Below are 22,073 nucleotides of genomic sequence, written 5' to 3'. Positions count from 1 at the left end.
CTAGCAGCTCTGAGAGAAAGTTGCTCATGTTTGTGAGCACTGATAGGACTGTCATATGAACATAACAAACATGAGTTCTTTGATTTTTTTGAGTAAATTTTTAAGTGCATATGCGTCTCTGTGTAACAAATAATGTGTGTGTGCTTGTATTGTGCCCAGGCCAGAATGTGCGTCCTCTGAACAAGCATGAATATATCCTGGATATTGCTACAGAGGCAGAGCCAGTGGACAGCAACTACAGCTTCTGGTTCAGGCGGGTTGTCTGGACTCAGCCACTCAAGTTTGACAATGAACTTTGTGTCGAAATGCACTATAACCAGGTAGAATACTGCATTTGGCTGACATTTCACATATCTGCAGTGGGATTAGGCTGCTTGACTCAGCACTACTGCTTTCATGTGTGCGTGTAATTGTGTATGTGTGTATGTCTAGGTGCTGCCTGACTACCGTAAAGGCCTCCTGAATGTGCTTCCACGAGGAAAAGTTAGCGATCAACAGTTCCACCAGATCTCCAAACTGGCAGCTTTGCAGCACAGAGCCAAAGACATCGTCTTCATCCCCAGCATGTGAGAATACATGATGCATATTATCTATCTATCTATCTATCTATCTATCTATAGTGAACCTAAGGAAGCACGTTGTTCCCTCCTGATAAAGTTACAGTAAAGTTATTTCAGTGTGCAGTGTTCAATTTTTGTCTTTACTGTGATGTTCCTGCAACCGACCAGCAACTGATTGCAAATACTGATATGCCATTAGCAATTTATTTCTGCATCCATTTTGTTGTTGTTCATGTACATTCCTTATTTCCATGCAAAAGCAGCAAAACATTGATGACATTATGTCATGTACAGATTTTTCCAGCATAGCCACAGTGGAATTCAATAGTCCATCCCTAATCAAAGAGCAAGGGCTTTTTGCTACTACCATTCAACAATCACACAGGGACAAATCCATCATTGAAGAGTCAGAGGTACTGATTTTTCCACCATCAGTAGCCTCAAGAGACCAGAATACAATGCAGCCATTCGATATGTTGTGGTTTAATATGATGCCTACTTTTTAACTGCAAAGCGCACTCTCTTGCTCTTACTGTGGTATTCGCATTGCTCTATCGACCTACTGTGCACATTAGCCCATAGCTGAATGCAGCGCATTCACACCTGTTCTCTGAGGGTTGTCAGAAGTCAAAAGTCTGGCAAATGTAGAAAACGAGTGACTGGAGAAGAAGGAGATAAGACTGCTTGAGGGAAAGTGAATGTAACAAAAAAAAAAAGTTCACAAGTTCACAAAACATAACTCCTGGAATGCACCGAAAAGCACAAATTATTGATTTAGCAGTGTGTGCATCCTATGGGAGATTTTTCCTTTACATCTTGCCTATCTGGACTACTTTATTGTAAATTCTTTATTTCTTCACCTCCAGCCATGAACTGTCAGAGTACATCCCTCCGCCTCTATTCAAGAAGCAGTCCCCACAGCAGTGGTCTGCCTTGGTAACGCAGCACATGCAGCAAATACAGAACCTGAGCCCCCACCAGGCCAGAGCACAGTTTCTGGGTAAGATCCTGGGTCACATCAATAGTTATGAATGTGTGTATCTCTGTGTTTCCGTAGCTAAAGTGTGTGTGTGTGTGCTTGTTTGTGTGCAGGGCTCGTCAGTGCATTCCCCATGTTTGGCTCCTCGTTCTTCTACATCCACAGCAGCAGCTCCACCTCCTACTACGCTCCCTGCATCCTTGCCGTCAGTCAACATGGTCTTCACTTCCTGCACAAAGAGACACATGTGAGGAAACACCACACAGACACACACACACACACACACACACACAAACACACACACACACACACACACACACACACACACACACACACACACACACACTCACACACACACACTCACACACAAACACAAATTCCATTTCCATTTCCATTTCAACTCATTATGACATCCAAATACATCTGAAGCCATGTATTTTCTTCTATGGTTTCCATTTATTCATTCATTATAGAAGAAAGAAAGGTTAAAAACACCATAGGGTATATAAAACATTTATGTACTCAGTAAAAGCAAAGGCTTCCAGAGCATTCTTATTCTGGTGCAGCAGAAAAGTAAAACAAGAAAGTATTTTAAAGTGAAAAAATCAAAGAATATAACAAAGAAAGAGGTTAAGAGTTGAAAAAAAAAAAAAAAAGATTCTGTTCCTGGTTTGGAGGCAATCCCAGTTTATTATCTAACTACACAAGCCAGTGATGACAGATCTGGCCTTGCAGTTAGAAGTTTTTCAGAAAAACGTTTAAAGACAACAATCGATGGCCTGTTTCTGATAAGTAAATTATTTTTTGTCCAAAAATTGAAACAAATGTGATGAAAAAGAAAGATCCAGATTTCTGCAGTGTGTTACGGCGTTGGTCTCTGTCGTGCAGGAGGTGATGGCAGTGGTCCCCCTGGTGGAGGTGCAGTCCAGTCGTACCCAAAGACCGACTGCAGGGACCAGCTACCCCTATGTAGACCTCACCCTGGGAGACATGAACACACAGCGGCTTACTCAGCTACAGCTGGAGCAGGTATTATGCAAACGCTCACAGAGGCACCCTTCAGAAACCACTTGTAATTTGTCCATGTTTACAATAGTTGCACTGTTGTTGTCTTTCCGTTCATGCTGGTATTGTGTATCCACAGGGCCTGGAGCTGTGTCGAGTCATCGCCATGCAAGTGGAGAACATGATGTCAATGCGAGAGAAGAGACTCACCCTGCCGCCCAGTGAAATTACCATGTTGTAACACATGCTCATTCACGCAGTGACACAGGATAGTGTGCAGGCACATGCACGCATGCAAACACATGCACATGCACGCATGCAAACACATGCACATACACACACACACACACACAAACACACACACACACGAAAAACAGTGCACACACATAACACCCTCAAAATAACCTACCTCTTCTTGCCTTCAGGTGTTTCTTGTGTGTAGCTTATACACACTATGTGAATGCAAAAAAATCCCCTGAACTCAGTCTCACTTCATTTTTATTTAATTATAGGCACTGCAACTGAATGAATTGAAACTTCACTACTAGTAGATAAGAGTATGTAACCTTGGAATACTGGAACAGCTTGACACCCTTATAATTGCACTTATGCAAGTTTTAAGTGATCGTGCTGAAAATGTTTTCTCCATAGAAATACTGTTTTATGATGAGTGAGGAAGGTTTCACAGGCCATAGTTGCCTGCACATTACACCTTATCACTTAAAAGTTTTATAGCTGATGTGTGAGCAGTTTTTATTTTTATTTTTTATCGATACTGTAAAGTTTGTAAAGCTTAAGACATATTGATGTAAACAATTGTCGTTTTCGTCTGTTGTTAATGTACTTATTTGCTTATTTTGTAAAGGACATTTTTATTATAATAAAGTCATCTGTTTTAAAGAGGGGCTCTATATTGTTGACTGATGAAATGATAAATGGATGATGAAAGCAAACATTTGATATAAAGAGGTGGCAATGTAAGAGGGGAGGAGTCAACGAGGCCTCTTAAACAATTTAAAGTGCACAGTGTGGACGTCAAAAGGAACAGAAGTTTGTGGGACAAAATTAGAAAGAGTGGAGTGTTCTCCTGTCCCAAATTGGATTTGCTTGGCAGGCCTATGAACGCCCAGGAAACGTGATAGTCCCGCCCCATAGTGACAGGTTGTCGAGCGCATGCGCAGACCGCTGGCAGGTTACACGAGTTTATTTTCAGCCTTATTGGGGACGGGTCATGATATTGTAAACTGCCTCTCAGTTTGCATGAATTTGTGTCTTTCCCGAGGCCTTGAGGTTCAGTGAGGACACGTTTCTTGGTCGCCGAGGTTTGGGATTCAGCGCTAACATGTGAAATGCTGTTGCGTGGTTTATCCATTTCTGCAGGCGGCGGTAGACAGACCGAGCCAGGCTAGTTTAGCTAGCTAACTAGCAAAGTAGCCCAGCTAGCTAACGGCAGCGTTAGCCTCGTCCTGGCTGTGTGGTGTCGTAACGTTCATTACAGTTTTGATTTGTCGTTTTAAGTGTTCCTACGGTGACGGCCCAGCTGTCCAGCTTGCTTGGATACACACCGGACTACGTCTTTAATGCTCAGACGGAGCAGTCGAGCAAGTTAGCCGCTGTTAGCTACGGTTTTGTTTCTGTTCTTTGCTGCCAGCGCAGTGAATGACTGCTCCTCCAAGCTAACGACACCAACATCCATCATCACCAGAAACTCCTTGTTTACTGAACAGACCGCTGCAAGCCGCCGTGCTGAAATGCAACGCTGACATACATGTCTGTTCGCTAACTTGGCTAGTTTCATTACGGCCTAGTGTATTTGTTTTGAATGACATGGCAGCCAGCGGATACTCAGACTTGAGGGAGAAGCTGAAATCCATGACTCCACACAGAGACGAATATAAGAATAAATATGCGGACGGCACAAATGGCAGCAGGAAAAGTCGAAAGCGCAAGTTCCGGGAGTCAGAGGATGACGAGCTTGATCACAGTGATGACAACGGGGAGCCCCGGGAGCAAGAGGCCCGCCGGGTCAAGAGTGGCATCATGCAGAAGAGCATATTCTCGCCTGAGGAGTGTGCCCGCATTGAGGAGAAGATTGATGAGGTGGTTGCAAAGGGAGAGGCTGGACTGTACCGTGAGCACACTGTGGACAGGGCACCCCTCAGGAACAAATATTTTTTTGGAGAGGGATACACTTATGGAGCCCAGCTGGAGAAACGTGGACCGGGCCAGGAGCGGCTGTACCGCAAAGGAGAGGTCGACGAGATCCCAGGTTGGGTGCACGAGCTGGTGATCAAGCGGCTGGTGTCTGATGGAGTGATCCCAGAAGGCTTTGTTAACAGTGCAGTGATCAATGACTACCAACCAGGAGGCTGCATCGTGTCACACGTCGACCCACTCCACATCTTTGCACGGCCCATTGTGTCGGTGTCGTTCTTCAGTGACAGTGCTCTCTGCTTTGGCTGCCGCTTCCAGTTCAAACCAATTCGTGTGTCGGAGCCAGTGCTTGTCTTGCCAGTGAGGAGAGGGAGTGTCACAGTGCTCAGGTATGAGGAAGACTATGGTTGTTATGGTTGTCGTCATGTGCTGTGTGAATCACACATTACAGGTCTTGTGTTGCTGGGTCAATGACAGCATCTCTTCCTTTCCCAGTGGCTACGCTGCAGATGATATCACCCACTGCATCCGACCCCAAGACATCAAGGAGAGGCGTGCGGTTATCATCCTTCGGAAGTGAGTTGATATGCTGTCATTTCATGAATAATCTTTACTTGCTGCAAAGCATCAACTGATCCCTGTATGTTTCCACTGTTGCTCCTCCTCCTCTTCATCAGGACCAGACCTGATGCTCCTCGTCTGGATTCTGACAGTCCTTTGAGCTCCTCCCCCACAGAGAGACCTGCTCCACTGAAAGCCAAACGCTCCCATCGTAGAGCAGACCCTGATGCTGCACACAGGTATGCACACACACACAAAGGTTACAGCTTAAACTAACTGCGTTCTTCTGCTTTCCATGTGAGAGGCATGTTGAGCACACAAGTATGATGCAATATTTAACCAACGGTCCCAATGGGGCTGGTACACTCTCTCTGTCTCCCTCCACCAGACCAAGGGTTCTAGAGATGGATAAGGAGGAGAACAGACACCCATCCCTCTCCCGACACCGTCGTCATAGCAACAGCTCGGAGAATTACTGGAGGCGTGGCCAGGATTATGACAAACACCGAGAAAGTTCGGGACGGAAAGTCAAAATGAGACGTCACTAAACACTTGATGATGTATACACACACACACTCACTCACACACATACACACATATACACATACCAGTTCTTAATTCATTACACTTAAAAATTTAACATCTCTGATCAATCATCACTTTCTCGCTCCCGTTTTACTCTACCATGAGGAGCACAATCATCATGTTATCTGTCTTTTGATTTGAGTCTGGATTGGTTTGGTTGGTTGTTTGTTTCTAGTGGACGACATCAGTGTCTGCTCTACATTGTTGATCAGCATGTTAATTATTACAGCTCTCCTTTGTTGTTAAACTGTTCAGTTTTCCAAGTTAAACATTTCCCTTTTCTGTTTTCATAGAAATCAAAATGGCATGTATTTTTTGTAACCAAGATGTACAGACCTTAAGAACTAAAAGAAAGATGTATGTATGGACTTGTACAAAAAGAAAAACCTGAAACTGTAATGTAACTTGTTATATTGTACAATAAGTTTGTATAGACTTTGATTGGAGGAACTTTTGTGCAGAAAGAAATATGTACCTTTTTCACACATACAGTTCTAATCCATACTTGTATTGTGCCATCCCATATCATTCTTGTTCACTTAAGCCTCCTTTGTTCAGTTTGAGATGCAGCAACTGTCAGGTTTGTAAACTGCCCTGATATATTTGAATTTGATTCATCTGTGTGGCACACCCTGTTGGTACAAAGAGACAATGTGCTGTATCAAATAAGCTAATGTTGTATGGGGTATTTATACAATTCAGTAAGGCCTTTTTACAGTCCCATTTCAGTGCAGTTTCTTTTCCTTAGTGAAACAGAATGGATTTTTTTTTTTATCGCTTTCCCAACAGGAAAATATTAAATATAATTTTTCAAAATTGAAATTGGATATGTGGGTCAGTTCAAAAAGTGACTTGAGCAACAGCCTCAATTCTTCAATTTTACAGATTAATCTTATCACTTCATTGTGTAAACAGCCTAATTTCATTCTTGCCCCCAAGTCACACATTGGTCAGACTTGGCCAATGTCTGATAATGAAGTCTGGAAATACGCAGTAGTAAACAATAGCTTGAATAGCATACTTTGAAGGGGAGACCTCATCTTAAAAACAGGGAGAGTTTTATAGCTATGTAAGCGAGAGTTTTGTCTAGATATGTGAACAGAAAATGCCTTGCAAAAGATTAAAAACAAACCAGTAGATGAAACAAATCCTCAATCTGTTCTGCTGACAGTGAATAGCAAAGTGACGGAAGACATAGTGGCAGTAGATACATCAGATGGCTTCATGGTGATGGGGGTCATAATTTATGGCTGTTCACACACCAATTAGATAAAGCTCAAATAGTGGAGGGGTCATGCTTCAACCCTGCTGCCAGCTTAGGTATGTGGGGAAAAAAAATGCACACACAAAGAATGCACCAGTCAGTTTACTGGGAGCACAAATTTCATCTAGTTAAAACAGGTACCCATCCCAGATCTTACTCAAGTTTTCTGATCACTGGAATTTGTGCATATTTCCTTGGCCTGTCTAGTGTAAAGATATTTCTCACAGTTCATGAGCTCTTGGCTTATTTGGACAATGCTAATATTAACTGATAAGTCAAATGAATTCAAGTTGATAAACCACCACAGATAACCAAGTGGTTGGCCACAGTATTAGACAGAGCCATTCCTCCATTCTCAGATAAGTTGCCTGGACCTAAGAGTAGACTGAGTCCAGTGGCCAGTGGTTACCCTCACTTCTCTACTGATGGTGTTACCCAGGCCTTTGGCTGACAGGACAAATCAATAACTTCATCACAGAGTCATTGCTTAAAAAATACAAGATTCAAAGATAATTTTGCATGCACCTTCATGGGGCTCACATTCAAGCTGATTAAAACACTGAAGGCAATATGAAGATGTATTTAATTTTTATAGAGTCACTACAAGGTATGTATTGCCATGACATAATCCAAACAGAGATAGGCTGTGGAGAGGTGGAACAAAGTTCATCTTGGCAAATGACCATTGGCCAGTCTGAAGATCATATGGATATTTTGTTAGTTGTAGTTTAGCCAATAGTGTCTGTGTTTTTTCTCCACTTCAGATCGGCTAATTATTAGTTAAAGGCTGTGTGTCTTTTTTACACATTCTCAAATTATAAGACTGCCTCCTCTTGTAAGTTATATAGCTCCTTCTTTCTTTCTTTCTTTCTTCTCTGTAAATTGGCTCTAAAACACTAAGGTTTGTAAAGACCTGAAAAATGAAACTGATGTGAAACATGATATTATAAAACAGTAAAGAAGGGATGTTAAAAAAAGAAATACATGCCCGAATAAATAGAAAATAAAGATATAACAAGATGAATGGGCAATACAGAAATCTCATAGGAGGTAAGTCAATTATGCAGAAATGTGAAGATTTTCCTAAATATATGTTTTGTTTTGTTTTGTTTTGTTTTGTTTTGTTTTGTTTTGTTTTGTTTTGTTTTGTTTTGTTTTTGGAAACCCAAGCCACGGAAAAAACCTGCATCTACGTCAAAAGCAATCACTCTTCCTATTGGATGGCCAACATGTCAATCAATCTTCTGTAACTCTGACGTCCCGGTGCGCCAGCCAGTCGCTGCTAGCGAGCTCGTCAGTCGCAGGTGACACTTGGTAGTCTGTGTTGTTGAGGGACATTGACGCATATAATTCAATGGTTCCGTGTCAGATTATTATATTCCTCCCCTCGTTGAGTGGTAAGTACAGTTAAACACTGGAAGTTAGCTGTTGTGTGACTGTGATAATACAGTGGTGGGGCAGCTCATTAGATAGCGACACAGAACTGGCCATCGAGCTAACTTAGCTAGCTAGCTTTCCTAAATAGTAACTAGCTAATGCTAAAAAGAAGTCACTATTGTTTGACATCCTGTTTGCACCGAGACCGAGACATGAATATTATAAAACTGTTAATGTGGTGTTTAAAGTTTCACCGAACAGATAGCCTGTCGTACCGTGACGCCGCCGAGCTATTATCTTAATGTCACGGCGTTAAAGTAGCTAACGTCAACCCAACAGTCCCACAGTTTGCCAGAGGCCTTTAATCAGGAGTCAGCCCATTCCTCACCCATAAGATCAACAACAGAAACAACAACAGCATGGTGCACGATAATGACATGACCGTCCGATGTGTTAAACTTTGAACAGCTGATTCCAGATTACATTTGAGATTGCCATCCAAATGCTAAACGCTGTTACTTAACCTTAGTCAATCTCTCAGCGCGTCTCGCCTGGTCGTACAGTAATTTAAGTAAACGAAACGGTGTTGTACTGTACGTGCTGCAGACATGTGTAATGCCTTGCGTGCTTTGGCTGGCTGCTATTTATTTGATCAGGCGAATGTGACCCATGCTTTGCGTCTATAAATAGGGTGAAGTCTCCGTCCTTGGGACCACGCACCTCTGGCAGTGAAAAGGCAGCATGGTCCAGGTTGAACGGCTCACAATGATATTCTACGGCTATTTCTGGATCTCTGGTGCTAATGGATAAATATCAAGAAGCCAGAACTCAAGTTTAGTTTCGCAGAGAACGAAAGTGTATTTATATCTCCGTGTCAAACGTCTGCTCCAGAAATTCATATCAGTTCAAATCAAATTACTTGGGACTTGGTGGAATGAATGTACAAACCCACAGCAATGACCTGATTTCAGCTTACCCAGAAATCTCTTGAAAATGTTATCTTTTATGGGCAAAGTGGCATGTAATCAGTGTCTGTGGCTGGGTCGTGGTGGAGGGTGTATTCAAGTTAGGTTAGCATGTAAACATATGTGCATGTTCCCATATGAGTATGAGTCATTATGAGGTGGATTCTTAACTTCTCATTGGGAAGTGAGTTAATAGCACTTGTGCAGTGGTGTGCGTGATAGTGCAACTCTACGGAAAGAGAAGTGTAGTTAGCGAACTGTTGCATTAACTGTTGAATTAAATTGTGTTGCATCCAATTTACTTTGCTGCCCTAAATATGCCCATTTCTCTTTCCCAAGGCTGACCACAAAAAGGGAAGCAATGGACTTCCACAGCAGCAGGAGGCGAGGCGAGGATGGCATTGCGATGGTGATTGACTTCCTGCTGTCGAATGCCCGGTTGGTTCTGGGAGTTGGTGGGGCTGCAGTGTTAGGCATTGCTACACTAGCAGTCAAACGGGTGAGTGTAGCTTTATGCCATTTTGTGTACTTGATGTTCACATGAGATGCAGTGCATTATCTGCTTTTTCTTGTGTGTCTGACTTACTGTGGGTGTTTGTGTTTAGCTGATAGAGCGTGCTGGCCGTGCCGCTGAGGAAGAAAAGGTGGAGCAGAAGATGGCTGAGAGCTGGGAGGAGCTCAGTTTAGTCTCTGCTTCACCCACACTAATCAAAAAGGGCTTAGAAGGTGTGGTGATGAAACATGTAGCGAAGGCAGCCAGACAGCAGAAAGGTACTTACATCCCAGTGACTGAACACGTTCACAGTCACACACAGAATTATACATACACTCTAATCATGATCCTACCTCACCTGACATCTGTTCAAACCTCTTCCTCAATCAGCTGACCTGTGCCAGCAGCCACAGGTGTCCGGAGTCACAGGTGGTCTGGAGGTACAGTCTAAGCCAGAGTCCAAACCTAAGAGAATCCAACTGTGTGTCCTCACTTTGCAGGTAAATTGTAATTCTTCACCTTTGTGCTCCTAAAGGGATTGGTTACACACTTCAACTGTGTAAGAGCCAGAGTCAGTGTGTTTGTCGGCTCATTTGTCTGTCTGTGTGTTTGTGTAACACTCGATGCAAGGCTAAGGGGTCATTCACACAGAATCCAGCAGAAACACACGTAGTCTGGCAGAGCAGTGTGTGCTGCAGGGTGATCCACCAAAAACCACAGCGGCCGACTGAAAAGAAGTTGAGCCAGATTCAGCTTTTGCTGGAACATAATCAGACGTCACACTCTGATGGTCAGTCACGTAAGCCATCGATCAGATCAAACAGACAGCAGACATGTGGGCCATGTAGTGACACACCTACTTCGCCGGACAGCGATGCAAAACGCTGGATTGTCGGACCCTGTGTGTATGCCGCCTAAGTAAAAGAATCAGTTATCCAGTACATCCTAGTTTTATTTTGACAGAAATGTTTTTCTTTGTTGTTGTGGTTCAAATCCCAGTGTCTCTGCATGAATGTATGTTGTTTTACAGCAGCAGTGCAAGAGCACATTTATTTTTTAGTTTTTAATTTCACAGCTTTGAGTACCACAAAAGCCCTTTTTACTAAACCTGCTGAGTCAGCAGTTTGGAAAGGTTGACACAGTTATGCAAGCTCCAACAAGTCTAGGCAGATGTGTGGGTGCATTTTAGATTCCAGTACAAAACAGAAAAATCAATTCAATAAAAGCCATATAATTTATTAAATTTGTCATTCCACTTCAAAGTACTCAGGTAACATAACAACTTATCATGCCTCACGACATGACATGTGGATATTTTGTCAATTGTAGTTTGATTTTTTTTTTTTTTTTTTTTTTTTTACTTAAGCATTGAATGAATTGGCCAATTATTTGTTAAAGGCTGATCTCTTCTGTCTTTGTTTCACACATTCTCAATATGTGACATGTGAACCAACCACAACTGGTAAGGCCATAAATTGCTGTCTGCTGCAGTCCATGCATAGAAAATAACAGTGTTCATATGTAAAGACATATGTCCATACACATACATTTTGCTTCCTTGATCTTTTGCTCTTTGATAAAAATCAAGTAATCACTGAGCTACATTATGTTCTTCTGCTCTGTAATTGCTATTTTAAGGACAATTCAAAGGCACACTCTTCAATTTTGGTTAAATGGAAAAACAGCGCCCCCTGAATCTAAACTTCTTGCCCAAACAAAGTACTGCAACTCTAAATGAAGGTAGGAAGAGCAAAGACGACCGAGGGGGGGTGCTTGCTGTGGTTGTGTACTATTTGCCTCAAACATACGGGCACTCTGAATGAAAATGGAGGAGTGTGCCTTTAAAGAGCTAAACTAGTGCCAAGTCCCAGATATCCAAGACTCAGAGGGAAGTGAGAAATGGAAAAGCAATAATTTCTCACTGGTCAGCGCACAGTCTGGCAAGGTGTGTTCCCTTGAGCCCATCACTTGTCAAATAGTTTTAGTGCTAGAGCATGAATTCACTGACAGAAAAGACATAATGGTGTGCACACTGAACCTGAATTAGGTTGAGATGCACAATAAGGCAGCCACAAAAAAGGGAGGATACCTGCACACTGAAAATTAAGCTCCTTATAATTTATTCACACAATGTTTAATCAGGCATCAAGGCTTGACTTGGGAGCTTGATTTTCAGTGTACGGATATCTTTCCTTGATTACTGGCCCGTCTGGAACGAAGCCACAGAGTGACACATCGCCAGTGATGGCACTGATGTGGTCATGGGGTTGGCAGGGTGCACCAGCAGTTGTTCCCATGGTCTTCATGTGCCTTTCATTGGCAGTGATGAGCATTGAAAAAGCCTTTTTTTTTCTTAATCAAACGACTTTGTCATATCGCTCTGTGAGGATGATTTTTGTGACCATATGTTAAGCTTTTGTGGGACTGGAATGCCACAAAATACCTCAGTTTCTGCATTACTGAACATCTTGTTCATTCAGTGCTCCTTATCTCTGTTAGATTATTAATTGATTATGAATAATACGGAGTTTCTGAGCTGGCGCCATTGCGTAAATGTATGATAATTTAGGTCTCATGAATTGGATGATTGGGATTAATCAGCATAGGCATGTGGATATGACAGAAACCATGTCCCTACAAAAAACAAGGATCAAGAAAACGTACACACACACATGCACACAACCATACACATACTTAAACACAGAAAAATAATAAACGTGACCTTAGACATTTTTCAAAAGCACACACACAGTGTATGTGCATTGTCTACGTTGATTAAGTTCAACATAGAAACACTCTTAAAAATGCACCACTTAGGGGAATTACAGTATTCCCAGTTCAGAGTCCTAAGAGCCCTACAGAAAATACAATGTGTTTTACATCATGCAAGTCAACCAAGCATGAGCCCTATTGTAGGCTCGTGTGCTGTACATCTACGGACCAGCAGGTAGCTGAGTGATTTCTTAACCATAGGGAGCAAGACAGTGTGTGAATTAAAATTTATGTTCAGCTCTTCTCATTCAGCAGCAACACTGTGCTACCGTTGTGCTTTGGTGTGAGCGGGTGGAGCTGTTAAACCCAATGTTGTTACACTCATCCAATCCTACACACATCCTCCTCCATAAGTCTCTAGCACTGTAAAGCACACACTCCTGGTTTCCCTGATTGTCTTACTTTGCAAGAGCTGCGTGAACAGCTGTATCAGAATCCACCCAGCGTCACTCATCTGCTCTGCTTTGCTTTTTTCACCAAACAGCTAAAAGTTTTCTTCCCTGCAGCAACTTCACTGATAAGACATCCTCGAGCAGTGCTCTTCATAAGAACCTCCCCGGTTCAGAGAACAGCCCTGTATAACCCCAGAGAAACCTGTGTGTATTCCCGCTGAAAGTGTAAAGCAAAGCAAAAACTTAAAAAACGATTTAGTTTGCTCTGTCACCTTGCTCAGAGTTGCTACCACTAGCAGTGCAGTTTTTGTGTCCCTGAGGATACTGAAACACCAAGATGTAGCCCGTGTACTCTTGAACAGTGATTAATGAATGGTTTCATCATGAATTTTCGCACTTCAATCTCTGTAGTAAAGAAGAATGTGTGCCTGTCCAAACACACCATAATAGGTTAGGTGCTATATCAAAAGGCTCAAAAAGTGAGAGGTAAAGAAGTTATCCTCACACTTTAAAATATTTCAGTGTGCGGGTAACTTCTTTACCTCTCACATTCTCTGTAATAAATCATTGAAGGAGGCTAACAAATAATCTGAATTATGCACAGTTTGTAGAACAATTATCTGGTACTAAATTGTTTATAGGGAAAGGCGGACATTGGTCTACATTTTAGGCCTAAATTCTTGGTCTCATTACTCTTCCTATTGCATCTGTGTGTGTGTGTGTGTGTGTGTGTGTGTGTGTGTGTGTGTGTGTGTGTGTGTGTGTGTGTGTGTGTTTATGTTCATGTTCAGGAGCGTCTGCAGCAGTACTATCACACAAGAGCAGCATTAGCTCCTGCAGAGGTGAGCAGGGCCCAGAGCCTCGCGCTGGACATCTGCACCGAGATCCAGGGCTTCTTGCGCACGCGTCACCCTGACATGCCCCTGGGAGAAATGAGCCTGGGAGGTTCTCTACTGGACGATCTACAGGTGCGCACATACACATACACAAATTAATTTGCTCTCCTTCTCACAAGACACTTTTGTCATCATGACCACTTTTTCTTTTTTTTGTACCTTAGTGGTGAGATACAGCATAAGATGGTGTTAGCAAAGTGCTATCCAGATTTAATTCTGTGTGTGTCTGTGTGTGTGTTTAGGTAGTAAGTGCGGACCATGCATGTCTGCTGGTGCCTCTCCAGCTCGAACCCTCTCTGTGGCAGCTCATCCGTGGGGAGGACACTCTCATCACACACCCCCTCCACTGGATGGTCCGACGGGTCAACCTGGAATACTTTCCCAGAGGACGTAGCTATTGGGACAGGTACACACACACACACACACACACACACACATACAAAATACTTGAATGTTTTGTTTTTGTGGCAAATCGTCATTTCACGTGCTACAAGTTTAGTTAGAAAACATCCTGTATTGTGCATTTACATGATAGTGTATGCTATGTGAAAATCTACTTAAGTGGACAGTCTTTCAGTTAACATAGTTCATTTTAAAGGTTGTGTTATAATTTTTTATTATATGCATTCAGAGGGGTTGCGTGGTCAGAGTAAGAAAATATGTCATTTTGGTTATAAACTGGGTGCCTCTCATCATAGATCTTTTATTAAAATAGACCTACAACACCTCCAGAACCCACCATCACGATTGGTCAGACTTACACACCTGTATGTTGCATCCACACTATTCTGAAAAGGCAGCTGCACTTGTGCTTATGTAGCCTACATTACCTCAGTTAGCGGCTTCTAACCTTCACTGTGCAACTTCCACAAGCCCTGTCTTTTCAACACATTTCCCTTTCCCTGTGCCACATCTGATATTAAAAATGTGGAGAAACCCTGTGCGCACATGCAAGAGCAACTGCTTGCAGCAATAACAAAATTTTACCTGTCTGCCCAAATAGATTGATGCTCCCCTTGCCTGCATTTTCTCATTGTGGAGTCAGGGAGAGAGAGAGGGAGAGAGAGAGGCTGCCCTTTTCAATTTGTTATGTTATCAAACTCTAAAATTATATTGAATCAGTAATAGAATTCTTTGCAGCGGCAACGCACCACAGCCGAATGTAGAGCAGAAGAACTCTGCTCAGAGTTGGAAAATTGAGTGATTCACTGCAAGGTAACCAAGATGGCACGCCTGATGGTGACTGCAGTTTGATACTTCTATTTTTACTGAACAGTTTATTTTGCACTCATTTTTGTAATTCTTATCTTGCAGTCACTTTGCACTTGTTTTTTATACACCTTGTGTATTGAACTTTAATCTCATGCTTGTTTTTATAATTCTTATCTGGCATATAATGTGCACCTGTTTTTATACCATTGGACTGCGCAGGTACATGAATGGATTTATGTTTCGGTGTGTGGGAAGGTGTTAGTGTATGAAATGCTAAATGCGAGCTGCTTTTTAACCGGAGCCAAATTCTTTGTACAGTATGTATTGCATACTTGGCCCATAAAGCCTTATTCGGATTCTGACACCTGTCTCTCCTGCTGCGTGTTTGTCTCTTGCAGGTTCCTGGTGGGGGGTTACTTGTCCTCAGAGGCTGTAGTGAGCATGTTCAATAAGTCGGTCATGGAAACGATGAACTGGCCGTCCATCAGCAGCACTTTGGACTGTGCAGTTAGACCTGTACTTGGAGGACCAGACCTTCGACTCGAGATTCAGTGTGTATCTGTATATGTCCATGTCCTTGATACTGTTTGAATGTCAATTAAATAATTTTACACCACTACACTACTGCTGTTGTAATCTGGTAAAAAAAAAAAAAAAAAAAAAAAAAAATCGCTTTCTGCAATGTAAAAATGGCTACAGCCTGAATGTTACAAATCAGGAGGACAGTATAATCACGTAATAGTTTATGATACAGGCATTAAAGTGGTACTGTGTAACTTTCTGTCAGTTAGATTTGACTCTTATTTCCCAAGATGCCCTTCAGCTTGTGGCCAGCTGCTACAGAGTCAGAGACACTTTAGGGTCTTTGATATTGCATCATAGGCAAAGCTCCTCTACAAACAAAAGCAGCGGGAAAAACACAACAGCAGACAACCAAGAAACAAAGTTGATTGGTTTTACCAGTGAACCGCTGCTCACGGCTGACTACACCAGCTTATAAAATCATAACCTCTGGGTCTATTGAAATGGGTAGTGAAGTGTTTCTTTTTTTGTTTGTTTTTTTCGTGTACACTTAACTTTTTATTTTGAGAGATGAAATTAAGTTTTTTCAGTTTGTCTTAACTTATGTAAAAATGTTGAATTAAACTCTGATATAAGTTGTAGGTCTGTGAACAAGGTCGACTGATTAGATGACTAATAACCTCGTCGCTTTCTTGCATACAACAGAAATTGTCTAACAGATTAATGACACTATTCAGATACTGTTAGTCTTTCTTGTCTTCTCCCTGGACATGCTTGAAAACCTTTTTTATTAAGTGTGTTGATATTCACACGCCAGTTCCCTCCAGCTAATATTTTCTCTGCTGTGATTCTCCAGGCCCAGGGATGTAGAGGGAGGAGCAGCCATTAGTGACCACGCCCTGTTCGTCTCCATGGTGCCTCTGCTGAGGGAGGGGGATGTGGTTCTGACAGCCCAGCCGGAGCTCACCTCTCCCTGGGTCAACGCCTGGCGCCTCTCTCTCTATCCCTGGGAGACCCAGCGCCTGGCTCAGCTCGACGCCTCCGACAACGGCTGCCGTAGACACCTGCTCAAAACCCTCAAGGCGGTGTGCAGACATAACCCTGCCCTGCGACTGCTCAACGCTGCCCCGCTGGCCAACCTCATCCTGCACCTCAGCGACAGCGAGAGCGACTGGTCAGAGAGCAGCCTAGATGTGCGATTCCAGCAGTGCATCATCGAGCTTATTGGCTACCTTGAGCAAGGGGTGTTGCCCAGTTACTTCAAGCCAGCTGTCAATTTGTTGAGCGGCTTGTCAGAGGACCAGGTGGACCAGATGGGCTTCATGCTCTACTGTGCTGTGTCAGAGCCCGAAATCCTGCTCATATAGCTTCCTGCACACACACACACAGAGTTCAAATGACAGAGTCAGACAGGTACACATCTGAAATCAGACAAAAACAACCTTTGAACATGATATCTTTATGATAAAAATTTTTTGGTGCAGAGTGCAGATGTTAGAAGACACTTCACTCTCTTAAGTGAGTGGTCATTATTCACACAGGCCTCCTCCTTGTGTACTTCCTCCTACACTGAGCCGAGGGAACAGGATACATTTGGTGAACGACAACATGGCAGGCACCATGGACTAGTCTATACTCTCACAGTTGAACAGTGCAGGTAGAGGAGAAGATACAAGGAGACTGAAACACATAATGAAAGCTTACGATGCTGCACAAAAGTGACAATTCTGCTAAATAAACTACTTAAAGAAAAGGAGACGTGCCAAGGAAAGGAAATGAGAAAGTGTTTATTAAAATGTTTGAAATTATGCTTTAGGACGTGCCTGATCGTGACTCCCCACACACAGCCAAGTCTAAGGATTATGCCAGAGCACTTGTGAAATTACCATATCCTACATGAACGGTTTGTGTGCGACTGTGATCCTTCACATGTAAATGTTTAGTGTGGGAGTCATTAAAGGTAAACATAGCCATATATATCCATTAACAGCAGGGAGAGAGAAAGGGTTTGAAGCTGTAATAGGTGCTGTGAAAGCATATATTCTTCTTTAATTGAGTAGACGATAGTGTGTGCTCTGCATCACTTTCCTAACTCTCCTTTAAATACTCTGACTGTGCAGAACTACAATAACCTCTTGAAAACAGCCAGGTATTTCTGCTCTTAACACCATTCATTCTGCCTCTTCTGTCAGACAGATTAAACTCAGTATGTGTCATGTATATTTCACCACCATACTGGAATTTTAAGTGTGCAATATCTTTTGTTTTTCCCATTTAGTTTTCAATCTGTTGCCAATCTTATCTGGGCAAACTAACCCTTTATATTGAGGTTACAGTTGCCTAAGGATTTTATGCAGTTGCTTTTTAATACAGTATGAATGTCGTTGGAACTTGGTTTAGTTGTGTTTTCATGATGAGTGAAAGATTTTCTGCAATTGGAGTGACAATGAAAATAAAGTTTGTTGCAGTTGTTGAGATTCTTGTTCATTTGTCTCCTACTTCATCTGTAACTGAGGAAAATCATGCATCACAAGGAAAGGTAGATTATTACAGAAAAAGGTTGATTTTTACAGAAATCTAAGGCTTTTTTTTCATTTAAGTCCAAGAATGTTTGATGGTTGGATACTTTGCCTGTCAGTTTCAGTTTCTCCAGTCATGATTTTCTATAATTTCAACAAGAAAAACTCCATTGAATAAATCTGAGTCTGCCCTTAATACAGACAACTGCACCACCTTTCCTAAAATTCAGTGCAAGTCTGAGGAACTGTATAAGCATCAATGAGTTTTATATGCTGAAGTCACGGTTTGTTACCACCTTTTAGGAAACTGCTAAAACTAATCCAGAACAATTTGCGATGAGTGAGCGAGGAAGGGTTTAGGACACTTCAGCAGCCTAATAACACAAATCATATCTCCTCATTTGTACGTGCTGGAAGTGGTCATGATGAGTTGTGTAGTGCTCAATTTCCAAATGATTTAGCCCAACTTACTGAAGTGAGAAGCCCTCAACACTTGCAGTGGTGCTGCAGATGGGATGGCAGTCACATTCAATTAGCCCGGGGCTTCTCAAATTTTTCACGTTCCGGACTCCCAAGCTGATATTCATTTAATTTCAAGTTATTTTGCCCTGTAGGAACCTTAATATGAAAACCAACTGTAAGGATCAAATCATTAATAGATGTGATACTTGAAGACTGACAAAGAGATTCAAAGTGGTGAGATTAAATCATAGTGTTAAAATAATCACTCATGCATGTTTTTGTATACTTCCATCTGATGATGAGTTAGTTTCAAATAGTCCTCAGGACCTCCTGGAAGACCCCACTTTAAAAACCACTGAACAGTTTACTGTCTAGTCACAGGCATTTCTAACACCTGGTTACATGTATAATCTTATTTGTCTTAACAACCAACAGGAGGATTGAACAGGTATGCTTTTGGATGATTATGGAGATCTCAGATTGCTCCATTAGGCCAGCTCTGTGTATTTATAATCTCTACAACAATGGCGCTCTACACGAACATAAACATCAGGCCCTCAATAACAATAAAAAGGCCCATGTGCATTGTCACTAGATCAGTCTCATAATGAAGATTAGAGAAAACAAGGTCAGCGGCGGGCATTACCACACCACGAGCGCGTCACGTGTCCGAATCAAATGATCATGACCGGCTCATAATCCTGTTTCTGTCGGTGCATTTAGGCCGCGATCCGTGACCTCGTGAGATGATGCAACACACAGGCCTGTGCATCCGGCTCGTCTCACAGGATAAACTGTATGTATGCTGCAGCTTTGCATCCTCCAAAGTCTCTGATAACCTGGTAATGACACAGAAACGGCCGATCGAAATTACGATGTGGAAGAAGAGCTCGATTAGTGCGGTTTAATGAAAAATCAGTATACGGCTCCTGCAGGGGGTTGCAGTGTCTGTGGTGGTCAGTAATGAGTTTGGTGTGATTCATGAGGGTGTTTTATACGCTATCACAAGGCCTGTAATATTCCCATAAGACGTTTGCAGTATAGCGTTATAACTCTACAGGGAGGGTGTGGGTCTATGTGCTACTTAATGTTAAAATTAAAAACGATCTGCAGACTGTCATTAAAAACGTTCATCTCCTATCCTCTGTGCATTGTGTTTACTTGGTAGTAGGATGGTAGTTTTTTTTTTTTTTTTTTTTTTTTTTTTTTCTCTTTGGGGTTTTCTGGCAGAGTGTCAGTGCTGAAGCTGTGTCAGATCTGCTCTCTGTCTCTGACCCCCAGGTGGATCTGTCCGGTTACACACTGCTCAACAGCGGATCTTCTCCTGCCTGAGGTCGCCGGCTGATTCATCAGCTCAACCTCGGGCTCCCGGCAGCTCCTGCAACTGCGTGAATTGCAAACACATAACCCGAGTAATGCAGGAAGTTAAAAGGTTTTTACTTCAGAATAAAGGGTAAAATTGGCCTTGCTGTGAAATCGCGGAATGGATTGAACTGCAGAATCCCTCTCACTGAAGAAAATACCACAAAACTTCAATATAGCAACAATATGCCAATCAGTTAGCAAATGGGTTGCATCATTTTCATAGGCTCCTGGATGCATAAGTATGCATCATAGGTATACCGAGTCTAGATCAGATATAGAATCACAAATACGTGTTCATAAGTGCAGATATGCATGAGGAATCTCCACTGCCATTTAGGCTACTGTAGGTAACAATGTGCATGTCATGCAGATGTGTTTGGTTAAAAATCAGCTTCAGTGGTTTACTGAATGAGGGAACATACAGAAGTGTTGTCTAATTACTGAGAGACAGAAGAGGCAAACACAGCTGCAGCTGCATACCAGTTCATTTACAAAGATGTGTCAAGTGTAGGCCACTTGTAAGGGGCTTCTTGCGAGAAAATGAAACAATTAACATTTTCATTTACTACAGATACCACCATAACGTAAATTTTTCCCCCCTGTATCGCTCAAACAGGTGTGCCGACCCTTTTGTCCACCAGTGGCCTATAGACTAGATAGGGCTCCCACTTTTTGAGGAAATAATTTGCTATGATTTGTATGAAGAACATATTCAGTGGCTTATACACATGTTAACTTTTGCTCACAAGTCACATCAGAATGATTCAAACTGGACAACGTGGCCAAACAGCTAAAAACTGCATGAGAACGTTTCATAAAATGTTGTCAACATGTGGTTCTGCATGGTACAACATGTTTGCATGCAATAAAAAATGAACATGCTAACAACAGTTTAGTAGAGCACAAATTTGTTGATAAAAGAGTAATTTGTGTTCTTGGCCTGTTTTCCCTTCCCTTTAGCCGCGTCAGTGGCTAAAAATGTGCATTTGGAGCTCAGGAAAACATTAACAATGTAATCTCGGATGAACTTAAGAAATTTCTAGGAGTTCATGAGTTTTTGAATTTTCCATGGCTGGAAAACTAGTCCAAACATTTCCAGGATTTCAAGGACGCGTGGGAAGCCTGTACTTTTACGCCACCTAGCGTCCAATTGTGATACCTCCTTGAAACACAGGGATGGGGAAATAACTAACACGCAGCCCGAGTGTAGCCCTTGCACAAATGAAAAAAAAAGTTGGTTCAAAGGGCGTTTAATTATGAAAATCCCGACCGGAAGTCCGTCTCCATACTGTGTCTGACTTGACCCATGGCTCCCGGGCTGCTCCTCTGCTGCGCGCCTCGTCCGCAACCTGCCCTGGCGCGTGCTCTGCCCCGACCAGCAGCTGTCACATGGCTAAATATGGGTGTAGAGGTCTCCCCTGTCGGTCACAGCCGGGACACATAACTGTGGCACAGATTGACACAAGGGGGAAAAGTTTCTTCTGCAGTTTGAAAACGAAAAAAGAGGAACCCAAATCCCGGGACAAAGGTTAACCGTGTGATCTGCATGACTGGCCGACGGCAACTTTCGTCTCTCAGTTCTCTCTAATGTCGGAAACTCCTCATAACCTACTTTGTTTACGGGACTGATATGGGACCCGCTTTTGTTGTTGTTGTTGTTGCTGATAAAACTACGAATTTGATGTTAGTGTGTGGAGTTTATTGCTGGGCAGCGGACTTTGCGGTGGCTCGGATGGATCGGGACGCTTGAAGTGGGACTGGTTTCTCCGTTTCTCGTCATTGAGTGTATAGTGAGTGTAAAAGCTGACTCACTGAGGGCCGTGCACCACCGGCACTACGGGCATGTAAGGACACCGGGCTTCCCAGTAAACACCCGCCGTGTCGCCCAAGCAGTGTATGATTTTTATTGCAGGGGAAGTGGAGGCCACCGCCGAGTAGATCAAGGCTTTTTGATCCGATCACTCCACACTCTGGACGGACAGATCCTCCA

General features: G+C 42.6%; 3 protein-coding genes across 4 annotated transcripts in view; all 3 read left to right on the top strand.

The window, feature by feature from the left end:
* myo15ab (myosin XVAb) overlaps positions 1 to 2,884 on the top strand; it is a 46,858-nt gene extending 43,974 nt beyond the window's left edge. Inside the window, exons 69-74 of the mRNA XM_030056065.1 lie at positions 160 to 320; positions 433 to 566; positions 1,427 to 1,560; positions 1,653 to 1,786; positions 2,428 to 2,568; positions 2,684 to 2,884. Coding sequence (XP_029911925.1) covers positions 160 to 320; positions 433 to 566; positions 1,427 to 1,560; positions 1,653 to 1,786; positions 2,428 to 2,568; positions 2,684 to 2,785 — 806 coding nt within the window. The 3' untranslated portion in view covers positions 2,786 to 2,884. The remainder of the gene's footprint in view (positions 1 to 159; positions 321 to 432; positions 567 to 1,426; positions 1,561 to 1,652; positions 1,787 to 2,427; positions 2,569 to 2,683) is intronic.
* Positions 2,885 to 3,706: 822 nt separating this feature from the next.
* Positions 3,707 to 6,988, top strand: alkbh5 (alkB homolog 5, RNA demethylase). Its single transcript, XM_030061636.1, has 4 exons — positions 3,707 to 5,087; positions 5,194 to 5,274; positions 5,376 to 5,498; positions 5,648 to 6,988. Exons 1-4 carry the CDS (start codon positions 4,372 to 4,374, stop codon positions 5,805 to 5,807), a joined length of 1,080 nt encoding a protein of 359 aa, XP_029917496.1. The 5' UTR covers positions 3,707 to 4,371; the 3' UTR covers positions 5,808 to 6,988.
* A 1,370-nt stretch (positions 6,989 to 8,358) lies between these two features.
* On the top strand, positions 8,359 to 18,212 carry mief2 (mitochondrial elongation factor 2). Of its 2 annotated transcripts, XM_030059731.1 has the most exons (8): positions 8,359 to 8,505; positions 9,790 to 9,949; positions 10,056 to 10,221; positions 10,334 to 10,443; positions 13,899 to 14,075; positions 14,246 to 14,409; positions 15,614 to 15,766; positions 16,594 to 17,104. In XM_030059731.1, exons 2-8 carry the CDS (start codon positions 9,812 to 9,814, stop codon positions 17,102 to 17,104), a joined length of 1,419 nt encoding a protein of 472 aa, XP_029915591.1. In that variant the 5' UTR covers positions 8,359 to 8,505; positions 9,790 to 9,811. The 2 variants fall into 2 exon arrangements, with proteins under 2 accessions (XP_029915591.1, XP_029915598.1); XM_030059738.1 differs by lacking the exon at positions 8,359 to 8,505 and having other exon boundaries at positions 9,812 to 9,949; positions 16,594 to 18,212.
* Positions 18,213 to 22,073: the final 3,861 nt, after the last annotated feature.

The sequence above is a fragment of the Myripristis murdjan genome, chromosome 1, assembly GCF_902150065.1.
Source record: "Myripristis murdjan chromosome 1, fMyrMur1.1, whole genome shotgun sequence".
NCBI lineage: Eukaryota > Metazoa > Chordata > Actinopteri > Holocentriformes > Holocentridae > Myripristis > Myripristis murdjan.
Note: the sequence above shows the minus strand (reverse complement) of the source record. Positions and strands in the feature narration are given on the sequence as shown.